At 36.4% G+C, this 25,100-nt stretch overlaps 1 protein-coding gene across 2 annotated transcripts; it reads left to right on the forward strand.

Moving 5' to 3' along the window:
• The first annotated feature begins 12 nt into the window (after positions 1-12).
• APIP (APAF1 interacting protein) lies at positions 13-17,115 on the forward strand. Of its 2 annotated transcripts, XR_014585124.1 has the most exons (9): positions 13-146; positions 3,789-3,889; positions 6,311-6,359; positions 7,678-7,795; positions 9,087-9,222; positions 12,094-12,261; positions 12,825-12,938; positions 14,140-15,502; positions 15,563-17,115. XR_014585124.1 is itself a non-coding variant. In XM_083838447.1 (8 exons), exons 1-7 carry the CDS (start codon positions 102-104, stop codon positions 12,922-12,924), a joined length of 717 nt encoding a protein of 238 aa, XP_083694573.1. In that variant the 5' UTR covers positions 13-101; the 3' UTR covers positions 12,925-12,938; positions 14,140-17,115. The 2 variants fall into 2 exon arrangements, 1 of the variants encoding a protein (XP_083694573.1); XM_083838447.1 differs by having other exon boundaries at positions 14,140-17,115.
• Positions 17,116-25,100: the final 7,985 nt, after the last annotated feature.

Consider the following 25,100-nt stretch of genomic DNA (forward strand, 5'->3'; position numbering starts at 1 on the left):
GCTGCCCGCTGCGCTGCCTGCGCCGAGCGCCGGCCCGGGGGCGTGCTCCGTGTCCCGGTGCCCCGTGCGAGGCCCCGTGCGAGGCCCCCCGGCTGGGCGCTATGGCCGCCGCCAACGGCTGCGGGCCCGGGGGCGACGGCGCGCAGGTAACGGGCGGCCGCGCGCAGCCCCGGCCGTTGGGGCGGGGCCGGGCTCGCCTCGCCTCAGCCGTTGGGGGCAGCGCTAACGGGCGGCGGGGCTGGGGCGTTGGTGGGAGCGCGGGGCTGGCCGGGGGGGCAGCTGCCAAGCACCCGGCCTCTTAAAACTCTTTACAGCTTCTAATTGCTGTAATAAAATGTAAAAGTGGCGTGCAATAAATAAATGACCAATTCCAGCCGGAATTCACTGTAAGCGTTGGCAGCTAGAGGCTTCTAGGCAGTGCAGGGATCCTCACCACACTGCCTTCTAACCTCCCTTGCAAGTATTTCTTCTTCTCACTTAAAAGAAAAAAATCTCTTCTGATTTATAAAGTCCCCATATGGTTTTGAAGGTGTCATAGGAAAACTTTTATAAAGGATCATTACGTTATTTTTGCTACTTAGGTTATTTAACAAGTTGCTATAGACAGATTTTAATCAGAAATCTACAAACTTATGCTACTTTTCTTACTTTATACATAGTGTAGCACAGATCCATGTTAAACTTAGCTGTTCCAAGAAATAATGATTTGCTACATGTCAGTGTGAAATACCAGCTATATGACTCCATCTATGCTTCTTTCTCAGGACTACATATTTTTTTTAAGCAATTTGTGAGGGAGATATACATACATATGTGTGCATCTGTGTATATATATATCTGTATATAAATATATAAGGTACTGCTTATTTACTGTAATATCCTGAAATAACCACGCTTTAGTTGAGTTTTACAATGCGTTTTTTCCACAGGTAGCCTGGGGCCACCTTGATTTCCATTATGTTAGATTTACATGATATCACTTTTTTAGTTTTAATAGTACCAAGAATAATAATTTGGATAAAATAGGAAAAAGCCAATTTTCCTTGAGCAACCACAGTCTTTTTGCAGAGTACAATAATCGTTTTCTGAAAAAAAATTACTGATGGAAATAGTCTATATTTTAAGTGAATACTTCCAGTCAGTTTCTGTTTTGAAACTTACCAGCAAACTTGTTTTCAAAAAAAAAAAAATTAAAAAAATAATGGATTGAAAAATCAGTCACTTCTTTTAACTCATGAAAATTTGTGAAGTTTTCCTTCATACCTAATATCTTGTGGAAAGCTCAGGTCAAGATGATAACAGCACAGCAGCAAAGAAGCTAAATTGCCCACAGTGACTGCGTCAGAAAACTAGTGGTCTAGATCCTGAGTTGGAGACCTAAGGAAGAGAAAACCAAGTGCCATCCATCCTTCAACTTAAAAGTCAGTTTAAAAAGTATTGTTCATTGAAATTTGACAAAGAGTGATCCTGTGGTTGCCTTCTGCTGTCACAAGTTCACTCCCAAGTGTACTTACAGTAAATAACCTTTTTTAGCTTTGAAAAGGAGTGTCATCTTTATTATCAGTAATTTTAAACATGAAATACAACAATATTTCTGTTCAGGTAGTTTGTGGTTATAATCAGTATCCACTTATCCTGCAAAAATATTAAACTCTGAGGATTGATTTCTGATTCTGGAGTTCTTCAGAAAAATAGTCAAAATTTCTGGATGATACTTATTTTTATGTTTTTGATGAAAGTAGCTCCTGAATTTGAACTTAAAAAAAATATTTCTAATGATTTAAAGTGGCAAAAAGCACGTATATTCTGCTATGAATGTGACTTTTGTGCTAAATGTCTGGATTCACCAAACAGGGAAAATCTGAAACAATTGGAAGAATGTTATAATAGATTTTTTCACAGCTGTGTACATTCAATAAATAAGGGCAATATAAACCTGTTTAATAGGAGTTTCTTCCATCAAAAGTAGAAGGGATAGATGTAATTTTTCTTTGAAATGAAAAATTCCAGCGTATTCATGGGTTAGAACTAGTCAGTGATGTCATGTTGAATGAAAGTCAAAACAAGACGTCATGGGACTTAGTTTGTGGCAGTCTGTAACAAGTTAGAACAACAGAATGGGGACCCATTATTTTTATTTTTTAAATATATTGAAGGAGACTCTAAAGAACAGAAACAGAGCAGGCAGGATTAGCATTTGAAGTGAAGGCCAATTCTTTAAAGATAACATCTTCATAAAGAAGTGTCATTGAAGAATGTGGTGCTACACTGCTAAATTGAAGTATTGATCAGACTTTACATACATATTTTAATATATACAATGAATTATGCAAGAGTTTGCTGCAGTATCCAGGGTCAGTATTTGATGACCTATGGGTCTTTTTTTCCCAAAATAGCCTTCCTAAAATTGATCCTTTTTCTGATGAAAACAGTGGCAGTGCAGGAAGTACGTGTTAATTGCTGATTTCTGTCACACATTCATATAAGAAGCAAAACCAGCTCTATTACTGGGGTGTTGTACTTACAAGTCTTACCCCATTCCAGGAAGATACATTTATGTGAAAGTACTTCTCTGTTTCTCTGCTGTTTTATCCATTACTTGAAGGGTTCAATTATATCAGGATCTTTGTGAAAATACATATAATTTTTGTTTTTACACTGGTAAATCAGGGAGGCTTTGATGGTTTTTATTCTCTAAGATAAGATAAAAGAAATACTCAAGTCAACATGCAAATGTGTAAATTCAAGCACACTGAATTAAAGTCTGTATCTCACAATTTTCTCTTTATATCCTGGTTATTTTTCTCATACAAATATTTCCAACATTCAAGATCTTAAATTTTCCAATACTTAATTACCAAAGACTGTTACGTACCTGCTATGTACAGCTTTCTGAGTTTTATATGTTCAGTGCAAAGAAATGTTTAGAATTTCCAATAAACAGTTTTCTCTTGTACTGTAAAGCCATTCTGGTTTAGGTCAATGACAAATGTATCTTTGCCATGACAGGTACCTTTGGTTAATAGGCAGATAGATAGATGTATATATCTGTATATAAGTGTGTATTTATATGTGTAATATAAGTAGTATAATAATAAACAATGGAATGTGGAAAAAATAAATAACCTTTTTCCTTCTGAAAGAAATATTAAAATAACACAATCTGCCTTCTGGCTAAACTGCTTGTGAGGTAACCTCACATTGTAAAAATGCAGGAATGTGAAGTTCATCAAATAATTTGCCTATCTTTTCTATGGTATTTTTGACTGCTGTGTAAAATAATATTAACAGCTTAAAAATTATATTCTACTGAAATTTATAATAAGTATGCATAAAATCATATTATAATTCATAATTAAACTATGACATTTCAAAGCTAGCAAAATAAGCATACAGAAAATTGATACAATGGAAAAACAGTAGAGCTTTTCAAAGTGGATGAAGTTATATACATTTATTTTCCATATAGTCTATGATGTGATCTTGTTGGTAATACTCGTGGGCCACTGCACTTGGATAAATTTGAGATGAGACTATTCCTGTGAAGGATAAGCAGCCATATTTTATTTCAGAGTTTTGTTTGTTTCAAGGTGTGAATGGCCCCAACAAAGCGAAAAGGACATTGTACAAAAACACATTCATTTTGTCATTGAAGTTCGTAAGTGTAAATTAGACTGTCATACTGCAGTATGAAAGCACTACCCCTTTAAACTATGTTTCAGAATTGAAATTCTTGGTTTTGTGATGTTTATGAGACCTTTTAATTTATTTTTTTAATTTATTTGCAGGAAAAGTTGCATCCAAGAAACCTTATCCCAGAACTTTGCAGACTGTTTTATGATTTAGGCTGGGTAACAGGAACTGGTGGAGGAATCAGCTTGAAACATGGGTAAGTAAAGACAGAAGAAAAAGAAACTGGATGATCTTTGAATGTCCCTTCCAGCCCAAATCATTCTATGATGGGTATAGAGAGAGTGTAGCTGTATTTAGTGTTTGGTGAGGGCAGTTCAGTTCCATGACAAATGTTTGACTGTCAAGCACGTGTAAGAAGGTAGAAAGGGAAATGAACAATACCACAAATTTAACCATACAGAAAGGAGGTGTCTAGCCTGAATTAATTACTGAGGTTCCTTCAGTGGAGAAGGACAGGCAACTTCAGAGAGTTTCTTTATTCTGTCCTTTTTCTATCTTTAAGGTAGATGAATTGCCTTCAAAGAATAATCTATTCTCCCTTTTTCGTTCCATTGACTGTGGAATCTAGATCAGGTTACACCAGGCTATCAAATGCCTCTGGTTAGATGAGATTAATCCCACCTTAGACATGTCGCAGACAAGACATTTCCTTCACTAAGGAAATCACTGTTCAACTGAGATAATTTCTAAGGAGATATTCTTGGCATATAATTAAAGCAGAACAGGCAAGAGCAAAACAATTTTTGGTGTGTATCCGAGGAGCAACACTTTGCTTTTTACTTGCTCATCAGCCCCTGTTCATACTTTCCAAGCTTCTAATGGAGACAGAGCTCCTCTCAGTGGCCACTGAAAAAAAGAGAAATGATCGCTGCAAAATAGCTTTCACAGTGTCTGTCTGCCACCATCGCGTCACGGGGCGTTGTGACACTGTAACTTGAAAGTGACCAATCCCTCATTTTTCTGATATACCCTTCCATGCAGTGTATGTCAGAAAGAAAACAACTATTAGCATTTAAATATATTATATATGTATATTTCAAATAAACACAGCCCTAAACACCAATATTTGTGGTATTAGTGATTATTAGTGATATTAGTGATTATTGTGATATCAGATTTGAGCAGGTCATTTCACTTCCCTGCCAGATTTTGCAAACAAACCAATGGCAATAAATAATCAGAGGAATGATGAGAGGGTTAATTCTTGTTTTCAAAGTTCTTCACTTACAGAAAGATCCTTCTAATGCTACTTTCTCATCAGTAGCTAAATGTAGGCTATTTTCTTTGCTGTTTCTGTGTAATTCATGTTCATTGTGACAAGACAAACGTTGTCAACAGTGAATAAAGGAACGTAGCATTGTGTTCCTCGACAGTTCTATCACTTTATTGCTCAGACCACACTGAAATACGTATTTGAGTTACTACCAGTATATCATCTTACTGTGGTAGGAGTGGTAATCTTTATAACTGTATTCATGCCTACAGCAGCAGTAGGTATGTTTCAAAACGAATGGCCATGAGGCAAAGAGTGGACTAGCCTAGAATTGCTCCACAGGAGATAGCTAAAGAGCAACTGAAATTCAACTGAAATTCTAGCAACTAGTCTTACCAACTAATCCTGACCAGCATTACTCACCACACAATTTACAGGATCTACTCAGAAAAAAGATGCCAGTTTGGATATGGTATAGCATTATTAAAAGTGGATCTAGAATTCCATCAGGTATCCTGTATTTCACAGTCTGTATTTCATCAGCAGATTTTCCTTGCATGACAAATTTCTAAACAAGTGGAAAATAAATAAATAAACATCTCATGCTTCTTAGCTATGTCTGTAACTTGAGTAATTATTCACTAGATGTCTCTGCGCTCCTGAATTTAATACATTGCTGTTGAAACCAAATAGTGATTACATGTATAAGAGATAGTAATCTGATTTTCTTTGTTGTTATTGAAAATATTTCAGATGCCATCTTAAAATCATTTAAATCAATTTTTGTAGATTTTATTTGTGTAAAACTTGCAAGAAGTGATGAATTTCTACTTAAATTTGTCACTTGATTGCATTGAATTTGATTTTTAACAAATGCAAATATATAAATGCATTTTAAAACTATATAAACTAGACAGTTACAACAAAAATGAAAATATTTATATTGTATAATAAAGTAGACAATTTATACTGTTTATAGGTAGTCTATTGATTTTTAAGTAGTAGTTTTGCTACAGGTCGGTATCTGATTGCAGTTTCTTTTGTACAATTTTTTGTTCTGAATTCTGAGGTGTAGAGTTCTGACTTAATGTAGATGAAAGTTGTGTGTTTTCCTTTACAGGGAAAACAAAGTTGCATTTCCTGCATGTGTTTCAGATTTCTTAACAAGTTGAAAACACTGTCTGGTACTCATGTATGCTAGAGAATTGATATGCCCTTGTATGATCCACTTGCCTTTAAAAAAAAACAAACATCTACCTCTGACTATATTCAAGGAGCAAGAAAGTTGTTAAATTTTCACAGACTAGATTTGCTATTTCCTTTTGAATGTATCTACAGTTATGATGCCCATGCAGTTAAATAGATGTGTGTTTTATAGTTTTTCCTGTCTGTAACTTTCCTTAGGAATGAAATCTACATCGCTCCTTCAGGAGTCCAGAAGGAAAGAATACAGGTATGTTGAACATTATTTTTACCTCAGACCTCATTTTGAGATGGGTGGAAGTACCTTTGTTTAGTGTTTCATTTTTCCTTATGTAAAGTTAGACACTTACTATACTATTCATTGCGTTCTTGTAATAACTGTGGAGTTCTCTCCTTATTTAAGTACTCGGATAACCTAGCAACCCAATGTTCGTTTCAGTGGCCAGTGTGGGTTAAAACGGAGAAATCATCAAGACTAAATTAACTCAGAAGACTGAAAGTTACTCTAGACCAGCTGTTTTCTTTTTCAAGATTAAATGGCTGTATAGATATCTGTCTACAGTTTCAATAACACCTATCTAACTAAGCATTAACACCTCCTGTCTATTTCTTGTCATTTGAGTGATTGCTAATCTTTCTCTTGGTCTTCTCAGAAAAAAGATGGGGTTGCACCTCAAAAAGGTGATCTTGGCTATTTTATTCCTTCCCTGAAACAGCAAAATACCAAAATATAAGTGGAGGGGGAAATGGTAAATGATAACTATTTTATGACAGCAGGAACTCCCCCAGGTATTTATTTTACAGGTCTGAGGGAAAATACAATGATAAGTGAAAGGAATCTCTTCACTGGTAGAAACTTGCATAGTGCCCGATAGGAACATTAGCAAGATAAGCAAAAAATATGACAAGATGGTCATGTTTTGTTCCTCGCTGGCAGCAGCAGTGGACTGAGCATAATGAGCAAGGTGATCTCTTGTGACTATATTTCCTGCTGATTTTTTTTTAAATTAGAAAACAGTTTTATTTCTACCGTGAACAATTCTCTACTATGATGAGTAGCTGATTGATGCAAAGGTAACATTCCTGTAAAGCTACTAAAAGCAAGGTTAAAAATACATAGTTTTACAAGTTAAATATATTTAGTTTTAATTTATTTCCTTTGTTGGTTCTTAATAGTTTAAAGGAAAAGTACATCTACATTTCTTTTTTTGAATAAGTTCCTACTTTTCCTTGTATATTGATTGTTATTTAGATAGATGTTAGACGATTGTTATTTTGATAGATTTAGATAGATGTCTCCTTTCCTAGAAATTTTTAGTTTTACAAATATCTGCTCTACAGCAGTCTGAATAAAAGAGTGCCTAATATTCACTCACTTTACAGTGGTGATAATTAGTGTTAGCAGCTAGAATAACTTTTAAATTCCTAATCTTTTAATCTTTTAACTTTTTCCAAGGTTAAAATTGCATGCTATAATAAATACGTGGCATTCATATATGTATATATTTCCCTAGAAGGAAGACAAAACTGGTCAAGCATCACAAGTAACAATATTTTCTGTCTTACAGCCAGAAGATATGTTTGTTTGTGACATGAATGAGCAGGACATCAGTGGTCCCCCACCACACAAGAAACTAAAGAAAAGCCAGTGCACACCTCTTTTTATGAATGCCTACACTATGAGAGGTACGTAGCAAATCTTTTTGGTTCAATGATGACTGAAACACTATATATATACACACACAAAATCAAAATTCAGTACCAGATTCTTTATACATGAAAGTCACAGTGAGGAAAAAAAAAAAAAAACAAACACAAAAGCCATGAAACTACAAAATAAATTAATTTGTACAGGAACACATACAGCGGAAGGTAATCTGTGGTAACATCCCATGAGTCTCATTTACACTTTCTTATGTAGGTATACCTGTGATCATCATCTTTTCAGCACTGATTTTTAGTGCAGTCTGTTAATTTAGTGTAGTTGCAGGAGGGAATGGGGTGTGTACACATTTTGCAAGGTGTAAGATATCCTTTTACAAGTTTTGGCTATGGTTAAAGGCTCTAAATTATTGATAGGTGAAAGAAGTATGAAACTTTTCTTTAATCACATAGTGACTGTAATCACACTGCCAGTTTCCAGTTCTGTTTCCTTTTCTGGTGTCAGAGATGTTAAAAAAAGCTCAGTTGTTACAATTGCTTAGTACATTTAGGTAGCAGTATGGCTTGCAATCATACATTTGGGAAAAGCTATTGGGGGATTTGGGCTGCAAATAATGTTCTGTGCATTTCTCTGGCATGACTGTACTGGAACATCTGCAGATGGACAGTAATAGACAGCTTTTGCTATTGTGTAAGATTACATCTGATATTATACAAAGGGTTTAGGGTATCTCAGCTCATCTTCCTACACAAGAAACTTGCATTTGTACCTGAGGAAAACTTGTATTTTTTTGGCAACATTGCAGCCGTATTAGTAAAGTAAATTATAATTATTGTCTATCTATCTTTCTGTCATGGTACAATAAGATAACAATAAATAATTTTTCAGAGAATCAGTGGATTATTGAGGAAGACTACTTGCATAAAGTCTTTAATCTTTCACAAATAAGTTTGGAAATTCTCTAGAATCACAGATTTCTGATGAACTTAGAGTGTTTTAGTCTTTGCAGTACCTAAAGAAATATACGAGGAATGTTTCTCTTTGCTTTTGTGCAAGTAGTTTTTCTCGTAGAATTTGTCACCAACTAAAATTTGACAAGGGTACCACAAGACAATCTGTAATTATCCTTTATAGATGAGTAATTATTTCCTACCTTTATTTAGGCTGCTGTATATTTTTTCTTCTACTACAGTAGATCACCATTTGCTACGATGCCTAGCCAAAGGAAATGTATGAAGCATGTGAATAAAATGTTCTTAATAGATGTATTTTAAAATTATAAAATATGTATTTTTCTTCTTTTTCTCTTCTTAGGAGCAGGCGCAGTGATCCATACTCACTCCAAGGCTGCTGTTATGGCTACCCTTCTTTACCGAGGGAGTGAGTTCACTATTACCCATCAGGAGATGATAAAAGGAATACAGAAGTGTACTTCAGGAGGCTATTACCGGTATATCTTTAAGAACAGAGGCATGCTATTTGATTGCTTGTTTTCAGCAAAATAAATAGATGACAAGTAATTTGAGTTATGTGTGTTCAAGTGTATAATATAAAGTATTAGGAATAAGTAGTAACAAGACCTCTGGAATAAATCAGTCATTGGCTTCCCCTACGAAGGTCTTAAGCCTATGGAAGAGATCTTAGATAAAATCTTGTAATGTCAAAGTTCCTGTGGTCTGTTGAGCTACAGAAACAAACCAAATAAAGAGCCATGTCCCAACAAATACCTCAAGAACAGAGATGTTAACACATCTATACAATGTTAAACTGAAATTGTAGCCAGCCAACATTAGGTTAGATTGATAAAGCACAAACTGCATTTGGGTGGACTTCACATATCATTGCCTGTGCTAGTTTAGGGCAAGTTAAGAGAGTAGAGGATTTCAGATTTTACTTGACAGACTTTGAAAGAAAATTCAGAATAAACAGCTCATTAAAGATAATGTTATTACTTTTCAAGGATGAGCTCTGAGGTAAGTGCTGAGTTATTCCAAATTATGTGTGATGGCTTGTTTTGAGGACTCCACCCACAGAGCGTTGAATTGAGACCAGCAAACAACATTTATATAATATGTGACAATTAGATGAAAAATTGAAATGCTAAATTCTTTCCACTTTTTGATGTTAATTTTTGTAACTAACAATTGCCCTTTGGCAAGGGAGCAAGCAATATGTTTGACTTGTGATTTTATGCCTAGGCATATTTTATTCAGTTTTGGTTGACTTGCCAGCTTTCCCCTTCTTGACAGCATTAGCATTTGTATTTTTCATGTGGCAAAACTTCCTAGTAAAAGACATCCTTTATACTGAATTGTCTAACAACACTGGTTTAAAAACAACAACAACAAAAAACAGAAACAGTTTCTTTTTTTTTTTTTTTGGTTTTGCATTGTGAGTTTTAAAAAATTCCTATATGTTAGTCAGGAAACACTGTATTTATTATGCTCCATATCTACAAGTTGTCTTATGCCATCCTACGAATTTACCAGAAAAAATAAAGAAAGCAAAGCTCCAGATTACGTTTGCTAAGTTCATGTTTGCTAAGTACATGTTCATCCACCCTAGATCAGTTCTGTTGTCTTACTTCACACCAGAATGCACATTGAATTCAAAAGAAATTCTATAGTGCAGGATAGGATCTTAAAAAAATACTAACAACAACAACAGGGGATATTGAGAATATATTTTTTCTAATTGCATAAACCTTTTCTGGAAGCTATCCAGGAAAATGTTACAGATAGGATAATCAGAAGTATTTCTTGGCCTAAATATGATCCTAGAGATGCCAGAATAACTTTACCTTTGACTTCTCTAGACAGAGAACTAGATCTGTAGTAAATAGCTTTGAAAGTCTCAGATTGTCTCAAAGTATTTTATATAAAGTTTTAACTGAATGCGGGTTCCTTATCTTTCAGTAAAATACTTGATATCTGTTTAGTTTAACTCATTCAGAGTCTTCCATGGGTTTTATAGATAACAATTCCGGCTGAATATGAGAGGGCACTTCTTTACTGTGAGGGTGACAGAGCACTGGAACAGGTTGCCCAGAGAAGTTGTGGAGACTCCTCTGGAGATACTACAACCCGCCTGGATGCCATCCTGTGCAACATGCTCTAGGTGATCCTGCTCAGCAGGGGGTTGGACTAGATGATCTTCAGAGGTCCCTTCCAACCTCAGCCATTCTATCATTCTGTAAATCTTACTAACAAGGTTATGATTGGGAATCAGTTTATGGTGTTTATACCAGCTTCCAAACTCAGGTCCAACTAGAAAGCAGGAAACCAATCCCTTAGCTGATGTCATTACTAGTAGCAAACACTCCAAATCTAATTTTAAGTAATCAGAATATATGAGAGTCAAAGTAAACCTATAAATACTTAAGTTTTCTTCACTCAGTATTTTTTAGGCTTCCTTGGGAAAAGCATCAGCATAGAAAACTGCAAGGGATGAGACCTCTTAATTTTGTGAATATGTAATATGAAGTACAGGCTATATTATTTTTACCATTGCTTCCCCTCTGTGTTTTTTAAAAATTGTACTAGCATCCACTCATGAAATATCTATGAGATCTCAGTGATAAATCTGCATGTGAACTGGGGACTTATTAAAAACTATTTAAACAAGTTTCTGCCAGTGTTAATTAAGGTTCAAGCAATGCCAAATATCCCAGTCCTCCTTCACAAGAAACTGTTAGGCAAGTTCCATTGAATAACATGCATCATCTTGTCTTTGGAACTGGGGTTCTCAGGCTCTCTTAAGATCACATATAGCCCACCAATCACTCTATCACAGAGAAGAATTTATTTTTCATGTGTTGACTCTTTCTATTTATATGCCTTAGAAGGACAATCTTATTTCCAGGGGCTTTTTGGACTACCTAAATTAATTTTTTTCTGGTCTCCAGCAAACAGCTTAATTTCCTTCTTCATGATGTGATTCTTTTGAATAATTTAATCTGAGATCAAGCTTGTAGGTGATGCCAATACAGGATGAAGAGAGTCTGAAAAAGTTGTAAAGGGACCCAACAAAGTGATATGTGAACAAACAACTACACCTAATACATTAAAGTGTTATTTTCTTTTTCTGCCTCAAGTGCGGTTCAGATATTGCCAGCATGGCATAAGTTTGGGAGTGGGAGATATCTCTGGAGTTCATATGTTACAGTGCGACTAACAAGAGAAGAGCTTAAAACTCTGTAGTGTTAAGAATTCAACATCTTTATGCAAAGAGAATCTCTTCCTTATGGAAGAGCTAAAGCATAAGATAGATCACGCTTCCAAACATAGCATTTTTTAAATATAAACATCTATTTTTCTCTTAGATACGATGATACACTAGTGGTTCCCATTATTGAGAATACACCAGAAGAGAAGGATCTCAAAGAAAGAATGGCAAAAGCAATGGAAAAATACCCAGATTCTTGCGCTGTATTGGTCAGACGTCATGGAGTTTATGTATGGGGAGAAACATGGGAAAAAGCCAAAACAATGTGAGTACAATTTACAAATATGGTACATTTTGCCATTATACCTCAAAATTTTAATGACCCTAATATTACTTGTATTTCTGTTAATTGTTAATCATTCAGAACATTCATTAATTTCTGGCCTCACTGAATGTATTTGGTAATGGTTTCATCCATGATTTCCCTGATTTTTCTTTCTAATCAGTGCTGACTGACAGAGTTCCCCATGTTTGCCTTTTACACAGGCAAGTCCCTTCCCGTATGAAACCTGAAGACAATCTCTGCTTTTGCTTGACTTCTACCAATATTGTTCCCAGTCTTCCCTAGTCCTTTTTCTGGGGGGTATTGCATTCTTCATTTGCTGATGGAAGTGCAACAGATCAAGTTCACATAGCAAAAATGCTGGGCACCAGGGTGTCCTTGCTCACTCACCACATAGCAGTGGTAGAAATAAATTATAACAGCTGTCCAGACAGACCATCACATTGGTGGTGTACAGTTCAAGAAAGAAAACTAATAACTTTCAGAAAATGTGGTAAGACTTGAGCCTAACTTTACATTTCACATATTCTTCCTTTTAATTTTAGGTGTGAGTGTTACGATTACCTATTTGACATCGCAGTGCAAATGAAACAGCATGGACTAGATCCTTCAAAACATCCAGCAGAAGAAAATGGGATCTTGTAAATGACAATATTCAGGTGTGAATTTATCTGTGCAGATGATATTTTTGGAGGGAAAGACTGTAGTTGACACCATCTGTTCAGTCTGCTTTCCCAGTCAGGCAACAGACTAGAAACTTCAGTACTCTCCCCTTCCCTGCTCCATTACCATTGCAGTTGTATCTATGCCAGAAATAATGCTCCCTTACCATGTAACGCGATGGAAGGATACGTATTAAGCATGCCCAGTGCCTCTTCTTGCGCATATATGTGGCATGGAATGAATTGCTTTTGAAAACTAAAGTATATCAAGCATTACCTGACAGAAAACAGTAAAAGAAAAAGCCCTCATCCTAGTAAGCTAATCTATACAGAGACATCTGAACACCTACTTTTGTTCTTCAGCTTGTGGGATCAGATTTGGTTTCAGTCTGTCTCAGTGGTATTACTTATTTGGTGTGGTTTTCTGGTCTTCGGCAGAAATGGCTGATTATAATTTGATTGTTGTGTTGATTAGTGGCACCTGTGTGACCTGTGTCACAGTGAATTTCTGTTTGTAACCAGTGTTTCGAAGTAAAAGCACATACATAAAGTGACCAGGCAGTACTGTATGTAATTGAAAGAGGAGTTCTGAAACAATTCACATTTAGGCTCTATACAGCTCGGTATGGCAAAACACAGTGGTAGCATGGTGTTGCAGAGTCTGGGATACCTCTTTCTAATATCTAAGCAAATTTAAAGATACTGGTACTGAGATCATAAAGGAGTTCCTAGACCAAAGTAGTGGTCTAATTAAACAGGATGGGCTAATTTCTTGCACAGAGTTGGCCCATCAGATAATTCTCTCCACCCACCATGTTTGCATCAGAAGAGATGAAAAATGGCTGCTTAGGCAGCATAGGAGGTTACCTAGACCAGCCGGGTACTCAGAGCATTAGCCATTATGCCCACGCTAGAGGAGGAAGCAGGAGGACAGGAGGCTTTCTATCAAATGAGTCCTTGTCTGAGGAGATATTTGGAGAGCTGCCACTGCATTCAGGGCTGAAGACATGCTGCCTACCACACCTGCAAAGAGCTACCCTATGGCCCATGAGAAGGGTTCTAAAATTGCTCTTCAGCTCCTGAAATTGAATAGGTTGTACTAACATGGTGGCAATAATCTTCCTTTGCCTATTTCTTATATGTCTAAAATACTTAGCTTTAGAATATCTTCATTTTTTATCCTGTTTTCCCTATACAGGTATCTTCTTACATGGGAGTTCCAGATTCCACACCTCACCCTATTGAAACCAGAAGGGGGTGCTGTTATACTCAGCTGATTGACAGATGTTAGCAGTCAGTTTCGACTATCAAACACATCAAAGAAGAAAAGGAGAGTTAAAACAGAGATCCTGGACAATTACTGCTATTCATGAGTGCTATCAAAAGCTACAGTAGAAGGAATGAAAATTCAGATGCAAAAAAAGAGTGGAAAAAGCTACAGAGAGCTAATGTGACACTTTGTTTGTATGCTTTTTGTATTTCAACAAATATGCGTTTGCTGATCCTGCTACTACGTCATTTAATTTTTTCTAGATCTTCATTTCTGAAAGATATAGTAGTCCTTATTCTTGGGAAAAATGTGGGGACCCCCCCTTAATTAAAAAGTTAGGTATGAATTTTAAAGGATTGTTTAAACTGTTGTTTCATTTATGCTATGTTAATAGGATTTCTGTGAAATTAAGCCTGTAGCATATGTATTTTCAAATCATATTTTGTCATTATAATGAGTAGGAAACTCATAATTTTATAGCATGCATTGTGAATTTGAGAGATTGCTCTGGGTCTTGTCTGTGTTTTTCGTTTTTTTTTTTTACCTCTTACAATTCTTTCACTTTCAACGTGATTTTGTTTAAAACTATTACAACTGTAAAATATTTTTGTTCTGAACAATGATTATCCAGCCTAAGGTAGGCTTAATCAAACAGCTCATTAGTAGTCTCACGTATTTATGTATCTTAGTGTCTCATTTCAAAATCTCCTGGAATAGCCCCCAGTGTCATCAGTCTAAGCCATGATTGACCAACTTTCAGACTGAGCATTGAGACTCTTCTAGGGAAGAACACCGATCGACCAGCTTGCACTGCCAGAAGGGAGAGGTCTTGTTTTCCCTCTTGTTTTCTGCTAGGGGCCATGCATTCCCACCACTTCCCTTGCATCATCTCTGGCACTTGTTTGAGCTTCTGTGAGGCGAATTAACTCATTAACCTAAGAGAAAACTACTGCAGGGGGTAAAAAGAAAATAATTATATTTTTCCTAATCAGCCACTTAGAATGTTAGATCAACTTAGAGGTGGGTCCAGAGTACCAGAGCTGTGGCAAAAGAGATAGCTAACATCAGAGATGGAGAAGACATTCCCATATTTGATGGGGATGACTGTTCAAACTTAATCAGCAACTTCTGGAAAGGTATTTTACTAAACAAAGAAGTCAGGAAGAACTTTTTTTTTCCCACCTATTAAAAAGCATTGACTTTTTGTAGTTACGTACATCAGACTACCGATTACATCACAACATAAGCTGTTGGTCTCTCATACTACTGGTGATTGTTTTATGCTGACCTTGCACCAAAAAAAATAAGCCATCCTGTTTTGGCTTGGTGGATATTTGTGTGCCCACTTAAGTCTTTCACCGGGCTCCAACAAAACTCTTTTTCAGTAAGGCATCTTGCTGTAAGTGAAGTACCTACTGACCAGAGCCAACCCAGGTTGGGCAACAGCTGTTTTTCTAAAGCAATAAAATGTGGTTACCTGTGCCATGACAGCCTGGTGCAGCCAACAGAGTTGTTGCTGCTATGTCAGCAACCAAATGCATTGTATCTCCACATCCTTGTGGCAACTATAGCCTGTCTTTCTGTGCCAGGCACAAGACAGCATGTTCAGCATCTGCTGCTACCAGACAAGACCAGCTATCAAAGAAGGAATCAAGACATCAAGTGATGAAGAGTTACCATTTGACAGGACTGAGGCATGTAGGGAACGATGTACCACAGGAAGCTTGCCAGCAACTTATCTACCAGTATAACATACCCTCACCTTGCTGGGAGGCTTCAGGTTTTCTCAGCAGAAAAATCCCTAAGCTTTGCTCTCAAATTTTCCTGACCCTGTCAGTCACTTAACAGCTGAAGAATTGTTAATGAGAATTGGCACACAGTTTGGATAGCCTCCCCCTGCCTGGTGATTGGGCTGTGAGGCTCATCAGCATCCATTAGAGCAAATTTAAATGAACAAAGTCCTTGCCACTACATTCTTACATTAAAAGATTAACCAGATATAGTTCTTTCCTTTTTTGAGTTTTGTGTCATTCACTTCATCCTCTGAACTCCCTTCCCAAGTGGTGCTCCCTGACTCTTACAACTCACGAAAAAAAGCAGTAGCATCATGCTGACAGACCAGCAGGTTTCGTTATGAAAAGTGTCTTTTGACAGTTGGGCACATTTGCCCTTCCCTAGGGGAGGTGGAGGTGTACCGGCAGTGTGCGACCTTTAAACCTCAGGGGGAGGGTGGCCTTAGTTGTGAAAGGGCTGTTATCTCTAAGTTACTGCAGGTTGCTGATTACAGTTTTATTGATACATTTTTTCATTATTAGACACTTATTTGTCAGTGGTAAATACCTTGTGGTGACTAACTACACATCCTGTGACTGTAGCAAGAACTTAGATGAAAAGTGTGGTGTTTTTCAATTACATATTAACGCAAAAATCTACTTATTGTTGAAATCTAGTTGCCATCTACTGGTTATGATCTTTGATTCCTTCTTTAAAATGCTAGATTTCTGCAAAAAGAGAATTTCTGCAGTATTCTGAAGATATTGTCAGAAGAAGATGTAACTATATCATTCCCTAATAATGATGTTTTATAAGGATAAAGATGATTTTATGCTTCTTGATGTTTTGTTCTGCATATTTAATAATGGCAAACTACAAAAGAACACTCAAGGAAAAGTATTTTTGCCAAATATATTCCTCTGGGGTGATATGTTAAATACAAATATTCACTTCCTCACCCAAATACAATTTGTAATTCTTTAGCCTTTCTAAAATTTGCGTAAAATAGGAATTTTCTGTAGTAGTTAAGTTCTTTCACAGGGGATTTAGAGATACTCTGAGTCCCATTTCTGTATCACTGAATGAGCTAAATATATTCTCACATCTGTGTGTGAAATCTCAACAAAGAAATCAGTGATTTGACAACTGTGGTGGCTTCACAGACCCGTGAAATGATTACTCTCTCCCAAAGTGTTCATAAAGCTCTTACAGTTCAGTTCCAATTATGTAAAACAAAAATATTAAAAATTTCCTACATGATTTATAGCTCCTAAATTCCCATCATTCTGAAGTCTAGATAATATTCTCATGTGAATTGTAGACTAATAAGCCAGCTAGATGTGTATGTTTGCAACGAATACTTGATCTCCATAGAAGCTGATTATCTTGCTTTAATATCACCAGATAGGATTATGTAAAAATGCAATAATTCCCATTTCAAGTGGGTCATCCAAAATACTAATTAAGTTCCAGTATTTCTCAATAAGAGTAATTTCCTAGCTAACATCCTACTTGCTTTCCAAGAAGGAAATAAAACTGCAGAATGCAGCATATACTAATATCAAGTGATAGAGCTATAACTTATATTGGCATCATAACTGCTCGCTGTAAGTTCTCTATGATGCTGTAATGCCTGAACAACTGCCATTCTATTTCCTTTAACTGAAATCATCATTTAAAAATTAACATCTAAAAATCCTACCGACTAGTGGAACAATAGGACTGCATTAGTATTATTCTTGTAAATTCTTTGTTGATATTTAAATATGTCTAACAATTTTTTGTGTAATCTTTAGAGGAGATGACAAACTGGGAAATAAACCAGGAGCATTTTCAATGGATTACTTCTGTACCAACAGAAAAAAATATATATAGTTTGATGTTAACCCTTATTAGTTTCAAAATTCTAAAACAAAACAACCCAAACCCCTACTTCTGGGCTGATATAAGTTAAGGTATCCTTACTGAAGGGAGTTATTGGCAATATACTTCACTGATTCATATGTAACCTAAAAAAAATAAAAATAGGAGAATGCTTCCTTTTTCAAGGCCCTTTGAAATTCCCTTTTATTATAAAGGGAGGTGAAGAGGTGAATCCTTGTAGGCTTTGTTTTTGTTTTCTTTCCCAACATGTAAGGTTAATAAAATCTGTGACTTAGAGACCCACGTTGTGCACAAGCACAGCCCTCTGAGTCGTGGTAGACTTTTGTAACCGGGGTACACATGACAAAGCTTTGATACCAGCTAATCAAAGCTTTCATAGAAGTCAGTGAGTCTGCATGCTTGGTTTAATTTTATGTCAACACAGTCCCTTGATGATTGGCAATGCTTAAAGCTTAAAGTCACTCCAGAAGAGTGCTACTTGATATGTTTTTTAAAAGAGCAAGTTTCTAAGTCCTTGTGTCTAAAAAATACAGTCTCGGGCATTTATTCTGGAAGTACACAAGGGTTTATTTCATAAATTAGATGCTAAATAAAATCTGACTATTTTTCAGTTGACTTCATTAGCGTGGAGACCCATTTCTGCTAAATTTGAATACCAGTGATTCAATATACCAAGTTGCAAATATACCTTGCAATTACCATTGCAAAATTATTTTGGATATGAAGCCTCTAGTGAAACCACAACTGTTGGCTATTTCTTAGGATTTTATTCTATTTAAAACAAAATGAATTCCAAATATTTCATTTCTGAATTTTTCACTGTCTTCAAACTTTCCCACATCTGCTAGATTTTGCTAGAGCTCAATCAGGAAAAAAAAAAAAGGCAAAAAAACTAGTGACTGGCTAGCGTGCAATACTAAGAATGGACTGAATGTGTTTGACTAGATGAAATTTAATGGAAAAAAATCACAGAAATGAAATCGCCCGAATAGCATTTGCAAACACCCACTCTCTGTACTTACGTTTGTGTATTGTTTTGTTTTGTTTTAGTCTAAGATACTGCGCTATTGTACTAGCAAGATTCTTCCATCTACAACAGATAAAATTACAGAGTTTAATCTCCAGAAACTAGCTCAACAAGAAATTATTTAAATAGTCGAGCATAAATTCTCGCTCCTAAATGAGCCTCAGATTAGCTCCAATTTCTCTAATGGTAATTTCTGATAATTACAAACAGAATACACTGGATATAGAAGAAAGAATGGGTCTTATATTTAAAGCAAAGAGCTGGAAGTCTAGATTCTGTGGCTGATTCAAGTGTTACCTTAAGGTCATGCCTTGAACAGTTCACTTTGATGGGAGTTTCAAAAGAGCTTGAATGAATCAGATACTACCCGAAATCCCACTGGAGATTTAGGTGTGAAATTTCATCAGGCTCCCCTGGAACTCCCAGGATTTCACTGTCTGTATTTAAGATCAGGGGATAAAAAAGAAAAGGGGGTGGGGGGCACCTCAAGTTCTGGTTGCTAACTTATCACTCGTGTATTCCACATAGATGGCAAATAACTAGCAGGTATTATTTAAAAAAAAAAAAAAAAAAAAAAAAGGAAGCCTTCTTGCACTAGAAACAATTACTTTAAGGAAAAGATAAAAGATTACCTCAGATAACTTCATATCACAAAGATTTACAAAATCAAGGTCAGAACCAAGCTTTCCTGCTTACTCAGATGTGTACATTAATGCTATCATAAGTAACATAAATCAATTTTTGTGATTTTAATTCCACCCCTCCCAAAGGATATTAGCCATCTGTCTTTCCAGATTAGACATCAGCTTCTCACCCTTAAATTCCTGTTCTCCAGAGAAAGCAGGTTACCCCCCCCAGTCCCTGCTTCGGTACAGTTTCTGAAAACAACACTGCTGTGCTACGCTTAAGCACATGTATATGCATGAACGATGATGGCAAACTACCTGGGCTCAGCTGGTTGCTGTGCATTTAATGATTGCATTTCTTTTGTCTTTATGCTTTGTCTCATTTCCGTGTCTTATTCAGTTTTAATCCTGCTTTTCTGTTAGATTTTTCCCCCTCACCTGTTTTTCCGTACTCTCTTTGAATGTAAACTCCATACCATTTGCATTCTGGTTGAACTTTCAAACCCAGGAACATTTTTGTGTTAGGCAGCGAACAACTCAGCTCTTCCCTGATTCATCTGCTACATCCCTGACATATCCGAGCATGTCCTGTTATTTGCATGTTTGCAAAATGTTGGTACTGAAGGGGTTAAAGTGCCTTTTGTACCTCAGACACACTAGGATTTTGCAAGCAAATGTCTGTTGGTTGCGAGAGCATATGAGCAAGTATGAGACTAATTTCCTGTTAAGGAGTCGCTACATTAAAAGGATATTTGCATAATCATAGACTAAGATAATGTAGGGAAAACCCCAGAGATCATTCTGATGCCAGGATTAAGCCAAGCCCAACATGTAATTTATTTGAATGCATGAAAGCTGCTTCTTATCGTTCGCTTCTATCTCAAGTCCCCAAGCACTTTAGTTGGCAGCAGCAGGCTCTCACTCCTCCTGGCTAATTCATTATCCTCAACAACTTTTAAAAGGGTTATTTTAAGTTTAACTTAACAGTCCCTGCAACTTAATTCATACAATAAGAAATTATTCTTTTTATGACTGGTGTCACGTTCAAAATCAAGCTACCACATCTCCTTCGGTCATCACTTTATGTAATGCCCTGGCCTTCAGGTTATGATAACTTCTGAAATATCGCATGCACCACAAAAATAAAGGTCTCAGAATACATCTACAAAAAACATAGCCAAAAACAATGAGATTTCATAACGCAGGTATTTTTTTTCAACTTGTATATAAATAAAGGAGTGTCCACGTAGGAGTTTAACAGAAGGCCCTCAAGAGAAATCAGCAATTAAAAAACAAGGCACTTAAATGTTTCTGAACAGATTAATACTTAGTGCTGGTTGTCTCTGACTCACATTTTGAATACAGTTCCACGCTTTAATTTTTTATTTGAAGAATCCCAAGTAAGGAATTTGTCACGCTTGCCAGCTGATACTTCCTTCATGTAATCAGGCTTAGAGGCTTGTGGCTGGGGTGCTGTAGAAAGGCCTGAAAGATTTTATTTATTTTTTAACCGAAGTCAGATGGGGAAGTTATCTGAATCCTAAAGTCCAGATGCCAGAAAAAAAGTTGGGGGGGGGGGGGGGGGAGTGGTGTGGAAGAAAAGAAAGGCTACTGTCATGTTTGTCTCCTATGGTTAAAATTAAAGGGGATACAAAGAAATGTGCAGGAGCAGGAAGAGGGCAGCTGCTCTCTCTGAAAAGCATCAGAGGGAGGAGAAATACTTCCACAGAATTTCGGTGGCAGCCTAGTGTATCAAGCCTCGAGCCACAGCATAAGAGGGGAATAATCTTTCAAACAAAGTGAGGGGAAGACAAACATTATGATAACAAATGATTTAGTTAATTGTAATAAAGGCAAGAAGAGAAGATAATTAAGACCTTAAACACCTAACTAAGAAAGCATCTAGTAGCAATGGCAGCAACATTAGCAGACAAGCACCATTAAACAGGAGGATCACCGCTGTCTATTGCAACTGAAGCAGTAATGCAATGCTTTCTTTGTAGTAGGAGGTAGTACCTTGTTTTACTACGCTTTTAACTATGATTAAAATAGCCGGATCCCTGTAGCCTGGATGTAGTCCATTATTATTAACGAAAGAGTCATACCTTGCACGTTAAGATGTATTTGAAGTTTCTTGTGCTCAGTAAGGAGGACTGCTATATATTAAAGAAAACCTGGACATTTCAAGTTGTTAATAAACACATTTTCCTCACAGATTTTGGAAGTGCTAAAACCAAAACTATCACGTACTGAAGATAATAAACTAAGCCTAATTAGACCAGACCAAAACAATAGTCAATCAAGTAATCATAACAGATAACTGTGTGATACCTGAAACTCACATTGCACAAAATGAGTTTCCAAATAAAAAGAAATGACAATGCATTACAACCTGTTCCCATAGGGAGACAACGGATAGAAAAGAGTCATTTCATCTGTATTTAAGTTTGATGTTTCTCCGTAACATACGGTTTGTGTTTAACTCTAACTTGACAAAGTTTCCCAGGCTGCGACACACAGATCAAAATTGGGGCATTATGTCATTCAACACAGCATTACGCAAGTCTTGAGTTTTCCTTACTCATGTTTTTGTGTGCGTAGAAATCTATGCAAAAATCTATACGTAGAAATTTATCAGAACACTTAATCTCAGGGGAGGGGGGCAGGGGTGTTAAGAGGGGGGGGAAGTCCCCAAACTACCTTGCTTGCTTACTTTATTATTAGCGATAGGCCATTCCCAGTTTCACTTCCAGAAATCCTCCAGAGCTCTGTAAATCTCTGTTCTTATCTGCGTTACCTATCTTTACAATTCTGTTTTTTTCTTCGTGTAATACTCAGAACTGATCCTAACACCACAGGGAATAGTTTTGCAAAGATTTCTCGAAGGAAGAGGTGTCCATGAATGAGAACTGTGTTAGGATGAAAGAAGGAATTCAAAATATTCACGTGCAGTAACGGGATTTCACCAAGAGCATGAGGAATGAGCACAAGATTCCTGAACAGAGCAATACGCAGAAGATGAACAGGAAGGAGAAAACTAAAACAGGGGATTGGTGTTAGTATTCTAGGAATTGAAGGTAATAAGCCAGGGACTGTAACAAAATCATAGTATCATTCAGATTGGAAAAGACCTCTACAATCATCTAGTCCAACTTTAATCTAGCACGCGTTGAAGTAATCTTACACATGAAAAAAAAAAGGAAAAAACATGTTAGAGAAAATTGGCCATAAAGCACTCAGGAGAAGTTTCATGAAGCTGACAGATCTAAACAGCTAAATAGCCAGACTTAGCCTTGCACCATGGATGTCAGCTAGGTCAAAAGAAGATTTCCCATTACAGGATTAAGTTTATCACACAATGAGCTGTAAGACACAAATGCATATTTTATGTGTTTGGAAGCCAATAGAGAGATCAAGACCTTTATGGTTCATGCCACAAACATTAGCTTTGCTACACTTGTAATTACCCTCTCATTTAAAAAAAAAAAATCAAGATGTTTTTCCCTTTGCACATTTTGTTAAAACCCTTAAGTTACTATTTTGAATTACAGTTGACTGAAATAGATTTATTTTTCTTCCTTATAAATGTCACATGGAGATTTTTTTTTTTTTTTTTAAAGAGAATTTTTCATCCTCCCAGAAGTATCAGTCTAGTGGAAATGACAGAGCTCAGATTCTGAAAACATGAGAAGAAACTTATTTTCACAGAAATAACAAAAGAAAGGCAGCTGAAGTATAGCAGGGGTTTTTGAAATGTTGTTAGCCCGGAGAGGTTAGAGTCAGGATAACTTCACGAGTCGTATTTTCACACTTTGTCAGCTGTGCACTGAAATTTTGAATTCCAAATTTAAAGTACTTTTCAAAACTACTAATCTCTATGGAGGAAACTCACACTGTCTTCTATACTTTTAATATAGAGTACGATGACTAAAATGCCATAAGGCTAAGATTATGCCAGAAATAGTTTCCCAGGGACAGTGTATAATGAAAGTAGCTGATTTTTTTTTTTTTTTTTTATAAAACTTTTGCATTTACTTTACAAAATATGAAAACTTTAACATTGCTGTTAGGGGCTGAGCAAGAGAAAGTCATTTTGGAGCGTCCCTCAGAATCTGTAGATGTCCTTGTGACTTAGCTTCCATAACTTCAACAGTCTCTTGGGGGTATCTAAAATATCCGCTTTGGTCATTTCAATTTCAGGAGAGTACAACAGCCATATAAAAAAAAAAATCACACTATCTTCCCGAAACTGCGATTTCCATGCTTAAATTCTTAGAGGATAACGATGCAATTTCCCTCTGTTGGGTAAAGTCATTTCCTGCCCAGAGAAGTAGTATCAGGTCTTTGACTCATCTCTGATAAACTTAAGCTCTGTGTAGGCTTTACTTCCTTATACATCTTTCAAGCACATATACCCCCTCCAATATAATAATAGGTAGTTTTTTGATGCTTGTAATGGACTTCCTTGTAAAGACTTCTACATTCAAAGGTATAATAAGATTAAAGTTTTTTTTTTAAAATACAAGCTCTGTGTGTGAAGTAGAATAAACAGGTAATAGCAAACAAGAATAAGAGCAGGTCTTTAATCTTGATCCATGTCTGAGTGTTAGGTGACAAAACACAGCAGAGAATGGCCTCTTAGTTGAGAAATCTCAGCCTAGAATCCATTTCTGAAGATAGAATGCTAAGCCTTGCCTTTGAAAACTAACCATCTCTGGCTACATTTTATTTCTGAGCATAAGGAAGGAGCCCCAGTTCTTTCATATCGTACCCAGACAGTAAACAGTCTCACTGAGGACAATGAAACCCAGCAGCTTTTTGGAATGAAGAGGTCCAGCTAAGTTTCTCCCATCTCCATGAAGAGAGCTAGAATTTGAGTTATTCTAAATTTGTAAGGAGTATTCTCATTTCTTCCTATTGAAGGTGCTCTGAACTACTAACTGGCTCAGCAAGAGACAGCAACAGGCACTGGTTAATTCTCAGGCAGCTGAGAGATTACTTATGTGAAGAAGGGGAATCTTCGATTCTAATCTGCACTCCTCAGCAGAAGAAAGAATAGAAGTGAAGTATAAGATATTTTGAATTCATGTTATTTATGTAAAAGTGAGATATAAAATGTTACTTTTCTATGTCACTACCTTGTGAGAAATTTTATTCAGAGCCTGATCCAGGTGTGCTCATACCCTACAAAGATACATCAAGACTCTGATTTCTGTAAGGGATCAGATTGGATGTAGGTGCTTGGTTGCCCACAGCTTTATATTAAACATTATTCTAGGAGAACTTTATTAGATAACAATGGGAAAAAAAATATTACCTTGGGATTAAATGGTTCTAATAGAAATACTTAAGATGCTTGAAAATAGCCCCTAGAGGTTTGGATAAGCACTTTAGAACAAATCTAAGGAAATGAGTAATTATAGCTTCCAGGCTTCCCTTTTCCAAAAAAAAAAAGCCTTTTTTGCTTTCCGTGATTCTTACAGTCTTCTTTTGGTCCTGAAATAGATGACAGATGCTTTTACCAATCATTCGCCTTGGCAAATTTTTCATTTTTCAAATTAGTAACCTTTAATAAACAC

The sequence above is a fragment of the Anser anser genome (assembly GCF_964211835.1).
Source record: "Anser anser genome assembly, chromosome: 5".
Taxonomy (NCBI): domain Eukaryota; kingdom Metazoa; phylum Chordata; class Aves; order Anseriformes; family Anatidae; genus Anser; species Anser anser.

Coding starts and splice junctions, on each gene's coding strand:
- APIP (XM_083838447.1), top strand. CDS start 102: ATGGCCGCCGCCAACGGCTGCGGGCCCGGGGGCGACGGCGCGCAG. Junction 147..3,788: donor CCGGGGGCGACGGCGCGCAG/GTAACGGGCGGC, acceptor ATTTATTTGCAG/GAAAAGTTGCATCCAAGAAA. Junction 9,223..12,093: donor ACTTCAGGAGGCTATTACCG/GTATATCTTTAA, acceptor TTTTTCTCTTAG/ATACGATGATACACTAGTGG.